Source organism: Moschus berezovskii, chromosome 1 (assembly GCF_049115385.1).
Source record: "Moschus berezovskii isolate FMDL1 chromosome 1, NW_MosBer_1.0, whole genome shotgun sequence".
NCBI classification, from domain to species: Eukaryota; Metazoa; Chordata; class Mammalia; order Artiodactyla; family Moschidae; genus Moschus; species Moschus berezovskii.
This window is the reverse complement of record NC_142460.1, coordinates 161900057-161922814: the sequence shown is the minus strand read 5'-3', so window position 1 is coordinate 161922814 and position 22758 is coordinate 161900057. Positions and strand designations below refer to the sequence as shown.

Below are 22758 nucleotides of genomic sequence, written 5' to 3'. Positions count from 1 at the left end.
ACAAAAGAGGCAAAAATATACAACAGAGAAAAGGCAACCTCTTAACAAGTGGTGCTGGGAAAACTGGTCAACCACCTGTAAAACAAAGAAACTAGAACACTTTCTAACATCATACATTAAAATAAACTCAAAATGGATTAAAGGTCTAAATGTAAGATCAGAAACTATAAAACTCTTAGAGGAAAACATAGGCAGAACACTCTCTGACATAAATCACAGCAAGATCCTCTATGACCCACTTTCCAGAGTAATGGAAATAAAAACAAAAATAAACAAGTGGGATCTCATTAAACTTTTTTTGCACAACAAAGTAAACTGTAAGCAAGGTGAAAGGCAGCCTTCAGAATGGGAGAAAATAATGGCAAATGAAACAACTGACAAAGAATTAATCTCCAAAATATACAAACAGCTCATGCAGCTCAATACCAGAAAAATAAGCTACTCAATCAAAAAGTGGGCCAAATAACTAAACAGACATTTCTCCAAAGAGATATACAGATGGCTAACAAATGCATGAGAAGATGCTCAACATCACACATTATCAGAGAAATGCAAATCAAAACCACAATTAGGTACCATCTCATGCCAGTCAGAATGGCTGCCATCAAAAAGTCAACAAACAATAAATGCTGGAGAGGGTGTGGAGAAAAGGGAACCCTCTTACACTGTTGGTGGGAATGAAAACTAGTACAGCCACTATGGAGAACAGTGTGGAGATTCCTTGAAAAACTGGAAATAGAACTGCCATAAGACGCAGCAATCCCACTGCTGGGCATACACACCAAGGAAACCAGAACTGAAAGAGACACATGTACCCCAATTTTCATTGCAGCACTCTTTACGATAGCTAGGACATGGAAGCAACCTAGATGCCCATCAGCACATGGATGGATAAGGAAGTAGTGGTACATATACACAATGGAATATTACTCAGCTATATAAAAGAACACATTTGAGTCAGTTCTAATGAGGTGGATGAAACTGGACCTACTATACAGAGTGAAATAAATAAAAAACAGAAACATTAATACAGTATGGAACTTAGAAAGATGGTGATGACTCTATATGCAAGACAGCAAAAGAGACACAGATGTAAAGAACAGAGTTTTGGACTCTGTGGGAGAAGACGAGGGTGGGATGATTTGAGAATAGCATTGAGACATGTATATTACCATGTATAAAATAGATGACCAGTGCAAATTGTTGCATGAATAGGGCACTCAAAGCTGGTGCTCTAGGACAACCCAGAGGGATGGGGTGGGGAGGGAGGGGGGATGTCATAAACACCCCAATATTGTAAAGCAATTAGCCTCCAATTAAAACAAACAAACAGAAAAACTAAGATCATAGCCTCTGTTACCATCACTTCCTGGCAAATAGAAGGGAAAAAGTGGAAGTAGTGATAGATTTTACTTTTTTGGGCTCCAAAATCACTGTGGATGTTGATTGCAGCCATGATATTCAGACACTTGTTCCTTGGAAGGATCGCTATAGAAACCTAGATTAAATATTACAAAACAGAGACATCACTTTGCTGACAAAGTTCCATATAGTCAATGCTATGGTTTTCCTAGTAATCATGTACAGATGTGAGAATTGGTGCACAAAGAAGGTTGAGTGCTGAAGAATTGATGCTTTCGAATTGTGGTGCTGGAGAAAACTCTTGAGTGTTCCTTGGACTGCAAGGAGATAAAACTAGTCAATCCTAAAGGATATCAACCCTGAATATTCATTGGAAGGACTGTTGTTAAAGGTGAAGTTCCAAAACTTTGGCCACCTGATGTGAACAGCTAACTCCTAATGTTAGAAAAGACATTGATGCTGCAAATGATTAAGGGCAGGAGAAGACGGGGGCGACAGAGGATAAGATGTTTAGACAGCATCACTGACTCAATGGATATGAATTTCAGCAGACTCTGGGAGACAGTGGAGGACAGATGAACCTGGCATGCTGCAGTCCACGGAGTCGCAAAGAGTCAGACATGATTTAGCGACTGAACAATGACAAGGCTTGCTCTGGATCAGTTGCTCTCAGAAATAGGATTAAATTAAGTCCCTTTGAAATATCGTATGGTTGTTTTTTCCAGGCATCTACCTAGATGGGATAAATCTATAAAAGCTCTGAAAGACCTAGAAGTCGACAATTATATTAAAACTTTGCACATTATCCTAAACATTCCTCATGAATTTGCCTCCAACAGGTCTGCCTACACAACTGAAGTAAATGGTAATTTCATTATGGCTGGAGAGGAGTCAATGTATTTGTTTTATTTTATAGCATATGCATTTAGTATATATCTATTGAGAACTAGAACCCAAGTTCATCCCTATGCCCAACCCTATGTTCAATTACAAATTAGAAACGAAGAGCTAAGAGTTTCCATCAGGTCTAAATAGTTGTAGATAATAAAGGAAAGACAATTTTACTACAAAAGATTCTAAAGAATATTCATTGCCCCTGTTCAGCACGAAAGAGCCACAACGGTCTTTGTCCCTTTTCTCATGGGAATGGACACTGACTGTAGGGAATTTTAATGGATAAAAAACTTTGTATTCTGTTAAAAGTTAGTCGCTAAAGGGATGCTGCCTATAAGGTTAAATTATACATAATGACCCATCTCTGGGAACCCTGCCTTGCAAGTAATGAGCATTAAGCTAAAATACCTGTTTAGCCTCTGTTGGGCTTCCCTGGTGGCTCAGATGGTAAAGCGTCTGCCTGCAATGAGGGAGACCTGGGGTTCGATCCCTGGGTTGGGAAGATCCCCTGGAGAAGGAAATGGCAACCCACTCCAGTATTCTTGTGTGGAAAATCCCATGGACAGAGGAGCCGGGTAGGCTACAGTCCATGGGGTCGCAAAGAGTTGGACACGACTGAGCGACTTCACTTTCTTTAGCTCAGAAGAAACACCCTGACCAGGCCCACCTGTGAATGACTGCAGGGAGGAAAAAATTAAAACATCCTCTCAAGAGTCTGACCAGAGCCAGGGGGTGTTCGACTTTACTCTCTACCCTTTTGGTGTAAAAGAAACTTGAATTCTAATTTAGGCAACATTGCTTTTTTGGGACATGAGCCTACCATCTTCTTGGTCTGATGACTTTCCTTGCCCCAACAATTCATCTGCTGGTTTGCTGGCCTTTTGTGGGGTGAGCAGTACAAGGTTGGACTGGGTAACACAGACTCTGGTGAAAGATGATGATGGGTCTGGGGCAGGTTCTCTGGTGTAGAGGATTTCATGCCTTCTTCAAAAGGCCACATATCCTGCCCTTCTTCTGTCATCTGGCTACTTTCAGATGATATGATTTGTTTCTTGCACTGCATAAAGCATCCTTCCTGAGTAATGATTTCCCCCATCAATGGCTTCTGGGAAATTAAACAGTTTTTCATTCAGAGGAGGTTGAGGACTCCTGATACAAACCTCAGCAAACACCTTATTTAGAAACAAGATCTTATGTTCTCCAGCAATAACTGTTCATCTGTCTTGTAGGTTAACAACTACTTCCCATCATTTCATCAGCAACCTTGACACATCTATAAGTTTACTAAAATCTCTTGGTCGAATGCAATTAATTAATTAAAGGAGTGAACTGATATACACAATATTCTGAATTTCAAAATTAAATAGGTATAATCCCGAAACAAACAATGGGGCAAACCTAACGAATGGGTACCATTTTAAGTTTTGGTTATTCTTAAATTTATGCATTCATTCCATTTTTACAATCAGTTTGAACAGGTCTATGGTAAGTCATATTGAGATTTTAAAAACAGGATTAGGCTAAATTCTTTTTTTTTCTTCCCATTCATAACCTAAATAATAGAGAGGACCATCACGGTTTTCTTTCATGTTCTTCAATTACATTTTTAGTTCTCCAGTAAGACCTTAGAATATGTTAGGCTTCTTTCTTCAGCAGCTTTTTAAAAAATTGCTGCTGTGGATGGTATTCACTTCCATACCACAGAATTTCCTAATATTGCTATTATATGTTTGTATAAAGTATGTTAGTCACTCAGTCATGTCTGACTCTTTTTGTGACCCATGGACTGTAGCCCACTAGGCTCCTCTGTCCATGTTTGTATATTGATGCTTTATTTAGTCACCAGAACTGTCTTCATTGGTTCTGACAGCTTATCAGTTGACTGTCTTAAATCTTCTAGGTAGATCATATTTCTTACAAATAAGATTTATTCTCATTTCCCTGTATCTGTATCACTACTCTTTCTTGTTTTACTGCATTGGCTAAGACCTCCAAAACCACTGTTGTCTAGAAATAGTAAAGGATAGCCTTACTTGATCTCTGAAAAGAATGTGTCTAATATTTTACCCTTGAATATGTTATTTTTAACAAGTTCAGAAATTTCTACTTTGACAAATTATTTTTAATAAAAAATAATGTGCTAAATAAGATCTACTGCAGTTTAAAATGACTCCTCTTGAGGACCTCGTAATTAAAGAGAAACATGAAACAAATCAATGTTATTTGTTTTACTTTGCTATCCAGGAAGCTCAGAGCCAAACCAAATATAACACCTCTGTTCAACTCAGACCACAGCCTGCTCAAGTGTATTATATTGGCACCATTCCGTCTCAACCCCCTACCTATACTAATTTATATCATCCTACATGTTTTCTCATTACTTTACTATTTTAATGCATGGATCTGTCAACTACCACAAATCTTTAATAAAAAGAGATGAAGATTTAATAAAAAGATTTATGAAGATTTAATAAAAGAAATTAATGATTTAATAAATGAAGATTTAATAAAAAGAAATGAAAGCTTTAAGAGAGATGTGGCTTCAGCTGGATTTAAAATTAAGAATGAGAAATGCAATGTGGACCCAAAAATACTGGTAGGTCTTTCTGTGATTTCCTGATAACTAATGAATTTGTTATTAAAAGGTGTAACACTGTGGTTAGTAAGTCTCTTGGGTGGCTATGTGAATCAAGTCTTAGAAGACACCTGAAGTTTAAAAAGTTAAAAATTCTGTGTATCCTCAGGAATCTAGTCCAGAGGAAATCCAATAGTTAAGTAAGGCCTGCTTATACTTACATTGGCCTAGAGTATGGCTCAGAGGTAAAAAATCTGCTTGCCAATGTAGGAGATGCAAGAGACTCGGGTTTGATCTCTGGGTTGGGAATATCCTCTGGAACAGGAAATGGTAACCCACTCCAGTATCCTTGCCTGGAAAATTCCATAGACAGAGGAGCCTGGCAGGCTACAGTCCATGTAATTGCAAAGAGTCTGACATGACTGAACCACTGAACATGAGCATGATACTAACATTGTTAGGCTTAATTATCTGTCACAAGTTCAGTTCAGTCGCTCAGTCGTGTCCGACTCTCCGCGACCCCATGAATAACAGCACGCCAGGCCTCCCTGTCCATCACCAACTCCCAGAGTTCACTCAAGTAGCCATTAGTAAATATTTTCATTTAAAACAATGAAGAGAAACCCAGAAGCTATTACTAACATTTTGAGTAACAGGTGGTTAATAAGTTTGTTGAATGCACACCCAGGTTGTTTCAAATCCCTTTTGGAAGGGATCAAGGAAAAATGATTACAAGACTTCCCTGGTGATTCAATGCAGAGCCTTAACCACTGTATGCTGTGAGACACAGCCAAAAAAAAAAAAAAAACAAACAGAGTTATAGTTGAGTGATCAAGCTAAACAATAACTATACCTCCCAACACAAGTGTAATATGTAAGACCCATAATTTGTGATTTTATTATGTGTCTTTATAGGCCTTTAACTATAACATAAACATTTCTATTTGAGAAGGAAATTGGAGAAGGAAATTGGAGAAGGAAATGGCAACCCACTCCAGTGTTCTTGCCTGGAGAATCCCAGGGACGGGGGAGCCTGGTGGGCTTCCGTCTATGGGGTCACACAGAGTCGGACACGACTGAAGTGACTTAGCAGCAGCAGCAAACATTTCTATAATTTAAGATCTGAATTCCTGTGTTTTTGAGGCTCAAGAAATGTTTTTTTTTCCTTTAATCTAGATAAGTTACCTAGTCTCCATATGACTTGACACCGTTCCACAACCACCCTTTCACAAAGACAGACAAATCTTTAGTAGAAGTTAAATTTATAAACATTTAAGATAATTTGAGAAATACGTAGTAAAAGATAACCATGTGGTTATGTGGTCTGTTTTAACTAAGGAAAAAGCCCCATAATTCCTGGTTTTATTACTGTTCTGGCTCATCAGAATTCACAGCATATGTGGGGTTCTCTCATGTCCAATGAAGTCAAGCAAACGTAATAGAAGGTGCTCCAGGCTGACACACTTCTTCATCGTACAAATCTTCTGGTAGCTCCTTTTCGTCCTCATCAGGGAAATACGTTGGAAATGGTAGATTTTTACAGAAATCCTTGTATGCAGGCAGTATAGAATCTTTGATCTGGAGGGGTGGGGGAAGCAAAGATCTTATTAGTTATTTAAAGATAGTCTGGTTTACTTTTTCATAATCCTAGAATATCTGTTCTCACATTTTGTTTATTTTTTAACTACTACATTTTCTAATGTGAATAATACAGCTGTTATACACTGGGTTCCTCTTACTTTATATATATGTATATATATATATTTATTCCAATAAACTTAACTAATCCAGTGACAGAAACATAGACTTCCTCAAGTTAATCAGCTACCTCATGAGACTCCCATGGATAGAGGAGCCTGGTGGGCGACAGTTCATAGGATTGCAGAGTCGGACACAACTGAAGTGACTGAGCACAAATGTACACAAATGCTATTAGAACCATCTTATGGAAAAAAACTGAACTGAATCAACTTTTTTGCTAACTCAATGTTATTATTATTCTATATTCTACCATAGAATTTTTTGAGCTCAGATGAAAGAAAACAAAATTTATCTAGTACTTTTGTTAGTCTTAATTCTAACAAATAACCCCAAATTCGAACACATAACCCCAAACAACAAGTTTTATTAAGGAAATTAGCATATATTTAACAAGTAGTGTTCTCTCTGAGTAGCTAAGGATAGAGTAGTATTTAACAAAAAACAATAACAAACCCAGAGTCTCTAAATTAGCTCTATTAACTAATCTTTATATTCTAAAAATATTATAATTACATTTGTGAATTCATAAACTGAGGAATAACATAGATATTGATATGATCTAAAATTTGTTATATTTTTGGAAAATATTATTTGATTCTTTAAAGCTTCTGACTCATTCCACAACCTCCATTCAGAGATAAATAAAAAAAAATTACATGTTAATTATACACACAGATTAAAATAAAACATTTTGGCAATAAGAAATGAGTAATTTGGTTGACGTTAGTACACAACTGCTAGGAACAGCAAAGTACAGAAAAACATCTATATTCATTTCTCTCATTAAAATTGTTAGAATTATCAGTCAGTTGCCCAAAAGGAAATGCTTGTTTTAATTTTTTTTCCAATTCACTAATCCTGGGTTCAACTTTAACTTGGAAAAAAAAGATATTCTTACCAATTAAATTGTCTTAGAATTTATAAAAGAAAACCCAAGCAAATACACAATAAAGAGAACAACAAAACTTTCTGTGGTAATTTACTGCAAGATATTGAGTATACTTCCCTTTGCCATACAGTAGGTCCTTGTTGGTTATCTATTTTGATATTTAGTAGTCTGCATCTGCTAATTTGAAACTACTAATTTATCCCTCTCCTACTGTTTTCCCCTTGGGTAACCACAAATTTGTGTTCTATGTTTGTGAGTCTATTTCTGTTTTTGTAAATAAGTTCATTTATATCATTTTTTTTAGATGCCACAAATAAGTGATATATGATATTTCTCTTTGTTTGACTTAGTATGGTAATCTCTATGTTCATCCATGTTGCTGCAAATGGCATTTCTTTTTTATAGCTGAGTAATATTTCACTGTGGGCTTCCCAGGTGGTGCAGTGGTAAAGAATCCTGTCAATGCAGGAGACACAGACTCGATCCCAGGACTGGGAAGATCCGCTGGAGTAGGAAATGGCAACCCACTCCAGTATTCTTGCCAGGAAAACTCCATGGACAGAGGAGCCTGGTGGGTTATAGTCCATGGGGCTGCAAAGAGCTGGACATGACTGAGTGACTGCGTGCACACACACAATTTTCCACTGTATAAATGTGCCATGGACTCTTTATATCTCTTTCAATGTATAGGTTGTTTCCATGTCTTGGCTACTGTAAATAGGGTTGTGATGAACAATGGCAAGCACGTACCTCTTCGAATTATCATTTTCTCTGGTTATACATCCAGGAGTCAGACTGCTAGGCTATATGGTAACTCAGATTTTTAGTTTAAGGAATTTCCAAACTGTTTCTGCATCAATTTACATTCCCACCAACAGTGTAGGAGGGTTCCCTTATCTCAATACCAACTCCAGCATTTATTACTGACAGACAGTTTAATGATGATCATTCTGACTGGTATGAGGTGACTTCCTCACTGTAGTTTTGATCTGTATTTCCCTACTAATTGGCGAGGTTGAGCTTTTTTTTTTTCATATGCCTTTCAGCTATCTGTATGTCTTCTTTGGAGAAATGCCTACTTAGATCTTTTGCTTGTTATTTGATTGGGTTGTTTGTTTTTTGAAGTTGAACTGTATGAGCTGTTTATATATTTTGGAAATTATTCTCTGTTGGTAGCATCATTTGCAAATATTTCTCCCATTCTCCAGGTTGTTTTTTCACTTTGTATATAGTTTCCTTTGTTGTGAAAACCTTCTAAGTTTCACTAAGTTCCATTTGTTAATTTTTGTATTTTCATTACTCTATGAGATGGATCAAAAAAGATATTGCTGTGATTTATATCAGAGTGTTCTGCCTGTTTTCCTGTAGAAGTTTATAGCATCCCATATTATTTTTAGATCTTTAATCCAATTCATTTCTGTAAATGGTGTCAGAAAATGTTCTAATCTTGTACATGCAGTTGTCCAGTTTTACCAGGACTACTTATTGAAAAGACTATCTTTCTCTATTATATATCATTGCCTCTTTTATGTAGGTTAGCTGACCATAGGTGTGTGGCTTTATTTTGGGGCTTTCTATTCTATTCCGTTGATCTATATGTCTGTCTTTGTGCCAGTACCAAACTGTTTGGATTACTGTAACTTTGTTTTTTTTTTATTTATTTTTTATTTTATTTCAGGCAAATTACCTTACATTAATATATTGGTTGGTTTTGCCATACATTGACACGAATCTGCCCTGGGTGTACATGTGTTCCCTTTCTTGAACCCCCCCTCCCACCTCCCTCTTCCCCATATCCTCCCTCCAGGTCATCCCCATGCACCAGCCCCAAGCATCCTGTATCATGCATCGAACCTGGACTGGTGATTCATTTCACATATAATAATATACATGCTACAATGCCATTCTCCCAAATCATCCCACCTTCACCCTCTCCCACAGAGCTCTGAAGACTGTTCTATATACCTATGTCTCTTTTGCAGTCTCGTATACAGGGTTAAGGTTGCTGCTGCTGCTGCTAAGTCACTTCAGTCGTGTCCGACTCTGTGTGACCCCATAGACAGAAGCCCACCAGGCTCCCCCGTCCCTGGGATTCTCCAGGCAAGAACACTGGAGTGGGTTGCCATTTCCTTCTCCAATGTGTGAAAGTGAAAAGTGAAAGTGAAGTTGCTCAGTCGTGTCTGACTCTTAGCGACCCCATGGACTGCAGCCTACCAGGCTCCTCTAACCATGGGATTTTCTAGGCAAGAGTACTGGAGTGGCTTGCCATTGCCTTCTCCGGGGTTAAGGTTACCATCTTTCTAAATTCCATATATATGCGTTAGTATCCTGTATTGATGTTTTTCTTTCTGGCTTACTTCACTCTGTATAATAGGCTCCAATTTCATCCACCTCATTAAAACTGATTCAAATGCATTCTTTTTGATGGCTGAAAAATACTCCATTGTGTATATGTACCAAAGCTTTCTTATCCATTCATCTGCAGATGGACATCTAGGTTGCTTCCATGTCCTGGCTATTATAAACAGTGCTGCAATGAACATTGGAGTACATGTGTCTCTTTCAATTCTGGTTTCCTCGGTGTGTATGCCCAGGAGTGCAACTGCTGGATCATATGGCAGTTCCTATTTCCAGTTTTTGAGGAATCTCCACACTGTTCTCCATAGTGGCTGTACTAGTTTGCATTCCCACCAACAGTGTAAGAGGGTTCCCTTCTCTCCACACCCTCTCCAGCATTTATTGCACGTAGACTTTTGGATAGCAGCCATTCTGACTGGTGTGAAATGGTATCTCAGTGTGGTTTTGATTTGCATCTCTCTGATTATGAGGGATGTTGAGCATTTTTTCATGTGTTTGTTAGCCATCTTTATGTCTTCTTTGGAGAAATGTCTGTTGAGTTCTTTGGCCCATTTTTTGATTGGGTCATTTATTTTTCTGGAATTGAGCTGCAGGAGCTGCTTGTATATTTTGGAGATTAATCCTTTATCAGTTGCTTCATTTGCTATTATTTTCTCCCATTCTGAAGGCTGTCTTTTCACCTTGCTTAGAGTCTCCTTTGCTGTGCAGAAGCTTTTGATTTTAATTAGGTCCCATTTGTTTATTTTTGCTTTTATTTCCAATATTCTGGGAGGTGGGTCTTGGAGGATCCTGCTGTGATTTATGTCGGAGAGTGTTTTGCCTACGTTCTCCTCTAGGAGTTTTATAGTTTCTGGTCTTACATTTAGCTCTCTAATCCATTTTGAGCTTATTTTGGTGTATGATGTTAGGAAGTGTTCTAGTTTCATTCTTTTACAAGTGGCTGACCAGTTTTCCCAGCACCACTTGTTAAAGAGACTGTCTTTTGTCCATTTTATATTCTTGCCTCCTTTGTCAAAGATAAGGTATCCATAGGTGCGTGGATTTATCTCCTATTTTGTTCCACTGATCTATATTTCTGTCTTTATGCCAGTACCATACTGTCTTGATAACTGTGGCTTTGTAGTAGAGCCTGAAGTCCGGCAGGTTAATTCCTCCAGTTCCATTCTTCTTCAAGATTGCTTTGGCTATTCGAGGTTTTTTGTATTTCCATACAAATTGTGAGATTGTTTGTTCTAGTTCTGTGAAAAATATCGTTGGTAGCTTGATAGGGATTGCATTGAATGTATAAATTACTTTGGGTAGTATACTCATTTTTACAATATTTATTCTTCCAATCCACGAACACGGTATATTTCTCCATCTATTAGTATCCTCTTTGATTACTTTCACTAGTGTTTTATAGTTTTGTATGTACAAGTCTTTCGTTTCCTTAGGTAGATATATTCCTAAGTATTTAATTCTTTTCGTTGAAACAGTGAATGGAATAGTTTCCTTAATTTCTCTATTTTCTCATTATTAGTGTATAGGAATGCAAGGGATTTCTGTGTGTCGATTTTATATCCTGCAACTTTACTGTATTCATTGATTAGCTCTAGTAGTTTTCTAGAGTCTTTAGGGTTTTCTGTGTAGAGGATCATGTCATCAGCGAATAGTGAAAGTTTTACTTCTTCTTTTCCAATTTGTATTCCTGTAACTTTGTAGTGTAAAGTCACGGAACCCAATTCCTTCAGCTCTGTATTTCTTTCTCAAGATTGAATTTGCCTATCGTGGATTTTGTGTTTCCATACAGAATTTAAAATTTCTTTTCTAGTTCCGTGAAAAATGTCATTGTAAATTTCATAGGGAATACACTGAGTCTATAGATTGCCTTGGACAGTATGATCATTTTAATAACGTTGATACCTCCAATCCAAGAACACAGTATATCTTTTCATCTGTTTGTGTCTTCTTCAATTTTCTTCATCAGTATCTCAGTTTTCTGAGTATAGATATTTTGCCTCTTTTAGGAGGTTTGTTCCTAAGTATTTTATTCTTTTTGATGTGATGGTAAATGGGATTATTTCCATAATTTTATCATTTGATTTTGTTAGTATAAAGAAGTACAACAGACTTCTGTGTATTAATTTTGTATCCTGCAATTTTACTAAATTCATTGATGAGATCTAGTAATTTTTTGATAGCATCTTTAGGATTCTCTACGTACAGTCTCATTTCATCTGCAAACAGTGATAATTTTATTACTTCTTTTGCGATCTGGATTCTTTTTCTTCTGAATGCTGTGGCCAGAAGTTCCAAAACTATGCTGAATAGAAGTGGCAAGAGTGGGTACTTGTCTTCTACCTGATCTTAGAGGAAATGCTTTCAGCTTTTTGCTGTTGATTATGATGTTAGCTGCCGGAGAAGGCACTGGCAAGCCACTCCAGTACTCTTGCCTAGAAAATCCCATGGATGGAGGAGCCTGGTAGGCTGCAGTCTGTGGGGTCGCTAAGGGTCGGACACGACTGACCGAGTTCATTTCCACTTTTCACTTTCACACATTGGGGAAGGAAATGGCAACCCACTCCAGTGTTCTTGCCTGGAGAATCCCAGGGACGGGGGACTCTGGTGGGCTTCTGTCTATGGGGTCACACAGAGTCGGACACTACTGAAGTGACTTAGCAGCAGCAGCAGCATGATGCTAGCTGTGGGTTTGTATATGGCCTTAGAACTGCTTTTTTTCGATAGGTTTTCAATCATGATTTCATTTTCATTTTTCTCTAGGTATTTTTTTATTTCTTCAGTGATCCATTAGTTGTTTAGTAGCATATTGTTTAGCTTTCACATGTTTATGTTTTTGATTTTTTTTCTTGTGGTTGTTTTCTTTTTCATTGTCTGCACCAAACAGCTTGTGGGATATTCATGGCCAAAGAATGAATCCACATCCTCAGCAGAGACAGTGCTGAGTCCTAACCACTGGATCACCAGGGAACTCCCTGGTTGCTTTCTAATCTCATAGCATTGTGATCAGAAAAGATGCTTCATTTAATTTCAGTTTTCTTAAATTTACCAAGGCTTGCTTTGTGACCCAACACATGACCAAATCTGAAGAATGGTACATGTGCCCTTGAAATGTATATTTCCATGTGGTCTAATGTGTCATTTAAGGCCTTGTTTCTTTAGTGATTTTTCTGTCTGGATGATTTGTCCATTGATGTAAGTGGGGCATTAAAGTTCCCCACTAGTATTACTGTCAATTTCCACTTTTATGTCTATTAATATCTTACTTGTTGCGGTACTCCTATGTTGGGTGTGTATATACTAATGATTATTACATCGTCTTTGCTTGATCATTATGTAATTTCCTTCTTTGCCTCTTTCAGCATCTCTTTATTTTTAAAAGTGGTCTGATATGAATATTGCTACTCCAGCTTTCTTTTAATTTCCATTTGCATGGAATGTCTTTTTCCATCCTACTGCTTTCAGTTTGTATGTCTCTAGAACTGAAGTGGGTCTCCTCTAGACAACATATATACAGGTCTAGTTTCTGTATCCATTTAGCCAGTCTATGACTTCTGATTGGAGCAATTAATCCCTTTCAGTTCAATTCAGTCACTGAGTGTGTCCAACTCTTTGCAACCCCATGGACTACAGCATGCCAGGCATCCCTGTCCATCACCAACTCCCAGGGCTTACTCAAACTCATGTCCATTGAGTCAGTGATGTCATCTAACCATTTCATCCTCTGTCATCCCCTTCTCCTCCCACCTTCAATCTTTCCCAGCATCAGGGTCTCTTCGCATCAGGTGGCCAAAGTATTGGAGTTTCAGCTTCAACATCAGTCTTTCCAATGAATATTCAGGACTGATTTCCTTTAGGATGGACTGGTTGGATCTCCTTGCAGTCCAAGGGACTCTCAAGAGTCTTCTCCAACACCAGAGTTCAAAAGCATCAATTCTTCTGCGCTCAGCTTTCTTTATAGTCCAACTCTCACACCCATATATGACTATTGGAAAAACCATAGCTTTGACTAGACAAACCTTTGTTGGCAAAGTAATGTCTCTGCTTTTTAATATGCTGTCTAGGTTGGTCATCACTTTTCTTCCAAGGAGCATGTGTCTTTTAATTTCATGGCTGCAGTCACCATATGCAGTGATTTTGAAGCCCCCCAAAATAAAGTCTGTCACTGTTTCCCTTGGTTCCCCATCTATTTGCCATGAAGTGATGGGATCCGATGCCATGATCTTCGTTTTCTGAATGCTGAGTTTGAAGCCAACTGTTTCACTCTCCTCTTTCACTTTCATCAAGAGGCTCTTTAGTTCTTCTTCACTTTCAGCCATAAGGGTGGTGTCATCTGCATATCTGAGGTTATTGATATTTCTCCCAGCAATCCTGATTCCAGCTTGTGCTTCATCCAGCCCAGCATTTCTCATGATATACTCTTGCATTTAAGGTAATTATCAATATATGTTCTTTTTGTCCTTTTGTTAACTGTTGTGGACTTCTGTAGGTCTCCCCTTGCCTTCTTTTGTTCTCTGATCTTGTAATTTGACGATTACCTTTAGTGTTATGTTGGGTTCCTTTTTCTTTTGTATATGTGTTAGTCACTTAGTCGTATCCAACTCTTTTGCAACTCCATGGACTGTAGCCTGCCAGGGTCCTCTGTCCACGGAATTGTCCAGGCAAGAATACTGGAGTGGGTTGCCATTTCCTCCTCCAGGGGATTTTCCTGACCCAGAGATTGAACCCAGGTCTCCTGCATTGCAAGCAGATTCTTACCATCTGAGCTATAGGGAAGTCCTATAGCTCAGATGGTAAAGCTATTTGTGTGTATATATTTATACATTTTTGGTTTGTGATTGCCATGAGGTTTTGGTACATCAGCTATATACATATGATTAAGTTGCTGATTTTGTAATTTCAATTGCATTTTAAATACCCCACATTACTATTCTTCTCCCCTCATGATTACTGTTTTTTGATATCATATTTTACATCTAATTGTTTTATGTATCCCTTAAAGACGCCGGTCCTGGCGGTGCAGACGCGAGAGACGCCGGCCCTGGCGCAACCGACCAGGCAAAGAGGCGTGGCCGAGAGGAGCTACCCCCACGCCTGAGGCCAGGGACAGCGGCCGAGAGGAGCTGCCCCACATCCAACAGGCGGTGGCTGCGCGGGTGCAGGAGGGCCGAGAGGAGCTACTCCACGTTCAAGGTCAGGAGGGGCGGCCTTGAGGAGATACCCCTCGTCCAAAGTAAGGTACAGCGGCTGCACTTTGCTGGAGCGGCTGTGAAGAGATTTTCCACGACTAAGGTAAGAGAAACCCAAATAAGACAGTAGGTATTGCGAGGGGGCATCAGAGGGCAGACACACTGAAATCATAATCACAGGAAACTAGTTGATCTGATCACATGGACCACAGCCGAATGTGGTCCACTGGAGAAGGGAATGGCAAACCACTTCAGTATACTTGCCTTGAGAACCCCATGAACGGTATCAAAGGGCAAAATGATAGGATACTGAATGAGGAATTCCACAGGTTGGTAGGTGCCCAATATGCTACTGGAGCTCAGTGGAGAAATAACTCTAGAAGGAATGAAGGGATGGAGCAAAAGCAAAACCAATACCCATTTGTGGATGTGACTGATGATAGAAGCAAGGTCCGGTGCTGTAAAGAGCAATATTGCATAGGAACCTGGAATGTTAGGTCCATGAATCAAGGCAAATTGGAAGTGGTCAAACAGGAGATGGCAAGAGTGAACATAGACATTCTAGGAATCAGTGAATTAAAATGGACTGGAATGGGTGAATTTAACTCAGATGACCATTATATCTACTACTGTGGGCAGGAATCCCTTAGAAGAAATGGAGTATCCATCATGGTCAACAAAAGAGTCTGAACTGCAGTATTTGGATGCAATCTTAAAAACGACAGAATGATTTCTGTTTGTTTCCAAGGCAAACCATTCGATATTACAGTAATCCAGGCCTATGCCCCAACCAGTAACACTGAAGAAGCCGAAGTTGAACGGTTCTATGAAGACCTACAAGACCTTTTAGAATGAACACCCAAAAAAGATGTCCTTTTCATTCTAGGGGACTGGAATGCAAAAGTAGGAAGTCAAGAAACACCTGGAGGAACAGGCAAATTTGGCCTTGGAGCACGGAATGAAGCAGGGCAAAGGCTAATAGAGTTTTGTCAAGAGAACGCACTGGTCATAGCAAACACCCTCTTCCAACAACACAAGAGAAGACTCTACACATGGACATCACCAGATGGTCAACACCGAAATCAGACTGATTATATTCTTTGCAGCCGAAGATAGAGAAGCTGTATATAGTTAGCAAAAACAAGACCAGGGGCTGACTGTGGCTCAGATCATGAACTTCTTATTGCCAAATTCAGACTTAAAGAAAGTAGGGAAAACCACTAGACCATTCAGATATGACATAAATCAAATCCCTTATGATTATACAGTGGAAGTGAGGAATAGATTTAAGGGACTAAATCTGATAGAGTGCCTGATGAACTCTGAATGGAGGTTCGTGACATTGTAAAGGAGACAGGGACCAAGACCATCCCCATGGAAAAGAAATGCAAAAAAGCAAAATGGCTGTCTCAGGAGGCCTTACAAATAGCTGTGAAAAGAAGAGAAGTGAAAAGCAAAGGAGAAAAGGAAAGATATAAGCATCTGAATGCAGAGTTCCAAAGAATAGCAAGGAGAGATAAGAAAGCCTTCCTCAGTGATCAATGCAAAGAAATAGAGGAAAATAACAGAACAGGAAAAACAAGAGATCTCTTCAAGAAAATTAGAGATTCCAAGGGAACATTTCATGCAAAGATGGGCTCGATAAAGGACAGAAATGGTATGGACCTAACAGAAGCAGAAGATATTAAGAAGAGGTGGCAAGAATACACAGAAGAGCTGTACAAAAAAGATCTTCACAACCAAGATAGTCACGATAACATGATCACTGACCTAGAGCCAGACATCTTGGAATGTGAAGTCAAGTGGGCCTTAGAAAGCATCACTACGAACAAACCTAGTGGAGGTGATGGAATTCCAGTTGAGCTATTTCAAATCCTGAACGATGATGCTGTATTCAGTATGCCAGCAAATTTGGAAAACTCAGCAGTGGCCACAGGACTGGAAAAGGTCAGTCTTCATTCCAATCCCAAAGAAAGGGAATGCCAAAGAATGCTCAAACTACTGAACAATTGCACTCATCTCACACGCTAGTAAAGTCATGCTCAAAATTCTCCAAGCCAGGCTTCAGCAATATGTGAACCGTGAACTCCCAGATGTTCAAGCAGGCTTTAGAAAAGGCAGAGGCACGAGAGATCAAATTGCCAACATCCGCTGGATCATGGAGAAAGCAAGAGAGTTCCAGAGAAACATCTATTTCTGCTTCATTGACTATGCCAAAGCCTTTGACTGTGTGGATCACAATGTGTGGAACATTCTGAAAGATATGGGAATACCAGACCACCTGACCTGCCTCTTGAGAAACCTGTAGGCAGGTCAGGAAGCAAGAGACAGAACTGTACATGGAACAACAGACTGGTTCCAAATAGGAAAAGGAGTACGTCAAGGCTGTATATTATCACCTTTTTTTATTTAACTTATATGCAGAGTACATCATGAGGAACGCTGGGCTGGAAGAAGCACAAGCTGGAATCAAGATTGCTGGGAGAAATATCAATAATCTCAGATATGCAGATGACACTACCCTTACGCAGAAAGTGAAGAGGAGCTCAAAAGCCTCTTGATGAAAGTGAAAGAGGAGAGTGAAAAGGTTGGCTTGAAGCTCAACATTCAGAAAACAAAGATCATGGCATCTGGTCCCATCACTTCATGGGAAATAGATGGAAAAACAGTGGAAACAGTGTCAGACTTTATTTTTTTGGGCTCCAAAATCACTGCAGATGCTGATTGCAGCCATGAAATTAAAAGACGCTTACTCCTTGGAAGGAAAGTTATGACCAACCTTGATAATGTATTGAAAAGCAGAGACATTACTTTGCCAACCAAGGTCCATCTAGTCAAGGCTATGGTTTTTCCCGGTGTCGTGTATGGATGTGAGAGTTGGACTGTGAAGAAAGCTGATCACCGAAGAATTGATGCTTTTCAACTGTGGTGTTGGAGAAGACTCTTGAGAGTCCCTTGTACTGCCAGGAGATCGATCCTGGGTGTTCATTGGAAGGACTGATGCTAAAGCTGAAACTGCAATACTTTGGCCACCTCATGCGACGAGTTGACTCACTGGAAAAGACTCTGATGCTGGGAAAGGTTGGGGGCGGGAGGAGAAGGGGACGACCTAGAATGAGATGGCTGGATGGCATCACCGACTCTGTGGACATGAGTTTGAGTGAACTCCGGGAGTTGGTGATGGACAGGGAGGCCTGGCGTCCTGTGATTCATGGGTTCGTGGAGAGTTGGACACGACTGAGCGACTGAACTAACTGTGTATTGTGGATACAGATGATTTTACTACTTTCGTCTTTTAATCTCCCTACTAGTTTGCGTGGATGATTCCTACCTTTATCGTATGTCTGCTCACTGTCTATCAGTAAGCTTTTCCATTTTATAATTTTGTTTCTAGTTGTGGCCTTTTCTTTTCTGCTTCGAGAATCTCCTTTAGGATTTGCTAGATAGCTACTTTGGTGATGCTGAAATCTTTATCTTTTGCTTGTCTGTAAAGCTTCTGAGTTCTCCATCAAATCTGAATGAGAGTCTTGCTGGGTATTCTTGGTTGTAGATTTTATTCATCACTTTAATATATCATGCCATTCTTTTCTGGCCTGCAGAATTTCTCTTCAAAAATCAGCAGACAGTCTTATGGGAGTTCTCTTGTATGTCACAGATTTTCCCTTTTAGCTGTTAATATTTTCTCTTTCAGTTCAGTTCAGTCGCTCAGTCATGTCTGACTCTTTGCGACCCCATGAATCACAGCACGCCAGGCCTCCCTGTCCATCACCAACTCCTGGAGTTCACTCAAACTCATACTCTAATTATTGTCAATTTGATTCTTATGTGTCCTGGTGTGTCCATCTTTGGGTTAATCCTATATGAGACTTTCTTCACTTCCTGGACTCGGGAAATTGTTTCTTTTCCTAGGTTATGGAAATTTTCAGCTATTACCTCTTCAAATATTTTCTCATGCCCTTTCTCTCCTCAATAATCCCTTTAATAAGAATGTTAGTGTGCCTGATGTTGGCCCAAAGGTCTCTTCAACTGTCCTCATTATTCATCTCTGTTTGCTTGTTTTCTGACTCTGTTAAAAACTTCTAACTTCTTGCTCTGCATATCCATTCTTTTTCTAAGTTCTTGGATCATCTTTTAAACATTACTTTGAACTCCTTGAATACAATGCCTAAACTTCACTTCACTTCACTTGTTCTTCTGGGGTTTTATCGTGTTCCTCCATCTGAAACATACTCCTCTGTTGCCTCATTCTATCTAAATTTCTACTTGTATTTTTATGTGTGTGGTAGGTTAGTTAGGTTTCTCAATCTTGGAGAAGTCGCCCTCTATATGGGATGTCCTGTGCATCCCAGCAGTACACCCCTAGTTCATCATCAAAGGCTCAGGGACCAAACGGTCCCAGCAGATGGTCTGATCTGTTTGCAGACTCAGTTCCATAGCCTGTGAGATTTAGTTTTCTTGTTTCTGGTATCTGTCCCCTGCTGGATGGTGCTGCTCTCTAAGCGTGTGCAGGCTTCTTGGAGGGAGAGGGGTTGGTGACTGCTCACTGATGGGTGGAGCTGGTTTTTGGCCCTCTGGTGGGTAGGACTGTTCAAGAGGTGTGTCCAAAGGTGGCTATGGGCTCAGGAAGTCTTTAGGCAGCCTGTCTGTTGATGAATGCAGCTGTGTCTTTGCCCACTTGGTTGCTTGGCCTCCAGGTGTCCTAGCACTACAGCTTATAGGCTGTTGGGTGGGGCCAAGTCTTTGTAGTAATGACCCAAGCAAGACATCAGCCTACAATGAGAGTTCATGATGAATATTCCCTAATATATCTGCCACTGGTTTTTACATCCCCAGGTTGAACCACAGCTGCCTGACAACTTCCAGGAAATCCTCTAAGATCACCAGGTAGGTCTGACCCAGGCTCCTGTGAAATCACTGCTTTTGCCATGGTTCCAGGTGCACATGAGATTTTGCATGTTCCCTTCAAGAGTAAGGTCTCTGCTTCCCCCAGTCCTATGGAGCTCCTGCTATCATGTTCTGCTGGCCTTTGAAGCCAAATGCTCTGGGAGCTCCTCTTTCTGATGTCAGGCCTCCCCAGGCCTGACATTAGGTTCAGAACTCACTCCTGTGGGAGAACTTCTGTGATATACTCATTCTCCAGTTTGTGGGTAGCCAGGTGGTAAAGGATTTGATTATATCACAAGTGTACTCTCTACCATTTCATTGTGGTTTCTTCCTTATATCATTGGATGTAGAATATCTTTTTTGGGAGGTTCCAGTCTGTTTTTTTAAATTGATGGCTGGTCAGCAGTTGTGATTTTGGTATGCTTATAAGAGGTGAACTTAAGGTCCCTCTACTCCACTATCTTTTGCCAGAGTTGCTGGTACATGTTTTTGTGTACTGAACCTAACCACTGGCTTTATTTCCCTGCCTTCAGGATTCTCTCTTTCATTCTTTTATATTTACATATATTGGCAAACCAGTTCAAATCCTTTTTAGGGAAGCTGGAGGCAGAATACAGGAAATAGGCAAAACTGAAAATAAACTCACATTATAAATCAGGATATAGGGACACGCACACATGCATAGTAAGTACATTACGTTGTAAAAAACAGTTCTTTAGGCTCTCTTAATACATTCAGTGAATTCCAACAACAGAAAGTTTACATTAATTAAACAGGTTTTATTATCCCTAAGATATTTACTAACTTTAGAATGAAAAAAATAGTTATTGACAGCCTAGTACTCTGTATTCTGATGGAGCCAAAAGCTCCCATGGAGTGAGTGGATTAATAAGGCTGCCTGTTCAGCAAGACGAGCCTCGACCCCCAAGGACAAGGGGCTTATTCACCTGTCCTGTTATAGAATCATTGGGAAGAATGGACAAAGTGGAGTGAATATTTTCAGAAGATTTACCAAACTTTTGACATTTAAAGCACAAGCCCACAAACACTCCCCTAAACCCACACTTTAATATTTGGAATGGACATTTAAGGTTATAAAAGACAGTTAAAGGATACTATATTTCAAAGACTTTTTTCAAGATGAGTTCTTTTATCAAAATCTGTTTGTTGGAAATATATTCACTAGTGTTTTAACACTTCAAAGTGGCCAAACATTTCTCTGATGGTACAGTTTCTCAAAATGTACTTGGATTCCTCCTTTGGAAATGCCTTCAGTGTACTTTCTGAACATCTTCAGTGATAGCAAGCTACCAGTCATTAAGTGGATTGAGTTTCTGGAGGCAATCTTTGTTGAACTGGATAGAAAATCTAAGTAGTAAGTGTTGTTGATTGTAAACTGTTTATAACAACCAGATCTGAACCCTGCACATATGGCATTTCCAAGTAGTTGACCTATTCATCCCTGTTGGTGTCAAGGACAATAATGAGGTAAACCTGAGCAGCTCTTAGCTGGAAGCTAGCTTAGAACTGTATGCAGCAAATGGAGAGAAAAGGAGGATTTGGCAATGTTTAAAATTTCATCTGCTGTCCAGTATAATTTATTATGAGAAAATGATCATTTTTCTTTTTTCCCTTTTATTAGGTTGTGATATTTAAAATAATGTTAACAAAATCTGGAGACAGGAATGCATTGAATTCTGAGACCAAAATGTTAGGAGAAGCACAATGACAATCTGCTGGCTTCTAGTACCAGTATGACTTGGGTGACCTGGAGCTTGGAAATACCTAAAAACCTGAAAACCAAAAAACGAACATACAAAAACAAAAACCCGCCCAAATCTTGCAATTTAATCAAATGCATTTTTTTCCTTAAAAAAAAAAAAAAAAAACGAGAATTCAAAGAAGTGAAGAGTTCCTGAAAAGTGAAAGTGTTAGTCAAGTCGTGCCCAGCTCTTTGTGACCTTATGGACTGCAGCCTGCCAGGCTCCTCCGTCCATGGGATTCTCTAGACAAGAATACTAGAGTGGGTTGCCATGCCCTCCTCCATGGATTTTTCCAACCCAGGAATCGAAACCAAGGCGCCTGCATTGCAGGTGGATTCTTCGCCATCTGAGCCACAAGAGAAGTCAGAAAGTGAATTTTAATTACTGTAAGACTGAAACAAATATGGTACCTTGAGCTAGTAATGCAACCTACTTGATCTGACTGGAAAAATCCGGGATTTAAGTTTCAGCCTATTTTGCTGTTCTTGTTAAAAAATTAATGAAGAACCTATTTCTGGGAACCCCAGATACACTTCTACTACAAGTTGACTGTTCAGAATGGATGATTCAAAATTCAAAAGTGAGCTCTCATTTTGTATTATGTTGACTTAAACCCCAGGTTGAATATTTATTTTGTTTTTATTTGATGGAAAAAAAAGTCTCTAAGAGCTTAAGAACTTTTTTCAAGTCTAACTTGTATGACATGTTTTCTTCATGTTTGAACACAAAAATGCATTTTCAAGGAAGACAGAGCAATGTTAGTAATAATAATAAATCTCTCAAAATGTCCACTTCAAACCACCTTTCTTGTTGACTCTCATTTAACTTTCACCTCACATAATTCCAGTTCCCATGTCAAAGTACTCTTAAAAAATGAAAAAATTTTTGGAAGACAGAGCTATATCGGTATTTTATATAAGTAGTTTTGCTAATAACTTTTTTGTATTTCTAAAGAGCCTCTTACTAGACCTACCCTTTGTGTGGGTTTATGGTTTTAGAGCCATAACCTATAGGTTATTTTATGCAATTTTCTTACTCAGGTGCTACTGCATAAGTACAAAAATTAGCAAAGAACACGTGGGGAAA

The 22758-nt window shown here is 39.2% G+C and overlaps 1 protein-coding gene across 1 annotated transcript in view; it reads right to left on the bottom strand.

The window, feature by feature from the left end:
• Positions 1-2930: 2930 nt before the first annotated feature.
• MRPL3 (mitochondrial ribosomal protein L3) overlaps positions 2931-22758 on the bottom strand; it is a 64436-nt gene continuing 44608 nt past the window's right edge. Inside the window, exon 10 of the mRNA XM_055413737.2 lies at positions 2931-6409. Within this exon, the coding sequence (XP_055269712.1) occupies positions 6257-6409 (153 nt within the window). The 3' untranslated portion in view covers positions 2931-6256. The remainder of the gene's footprint in view (positions 6410-22758) is intronic.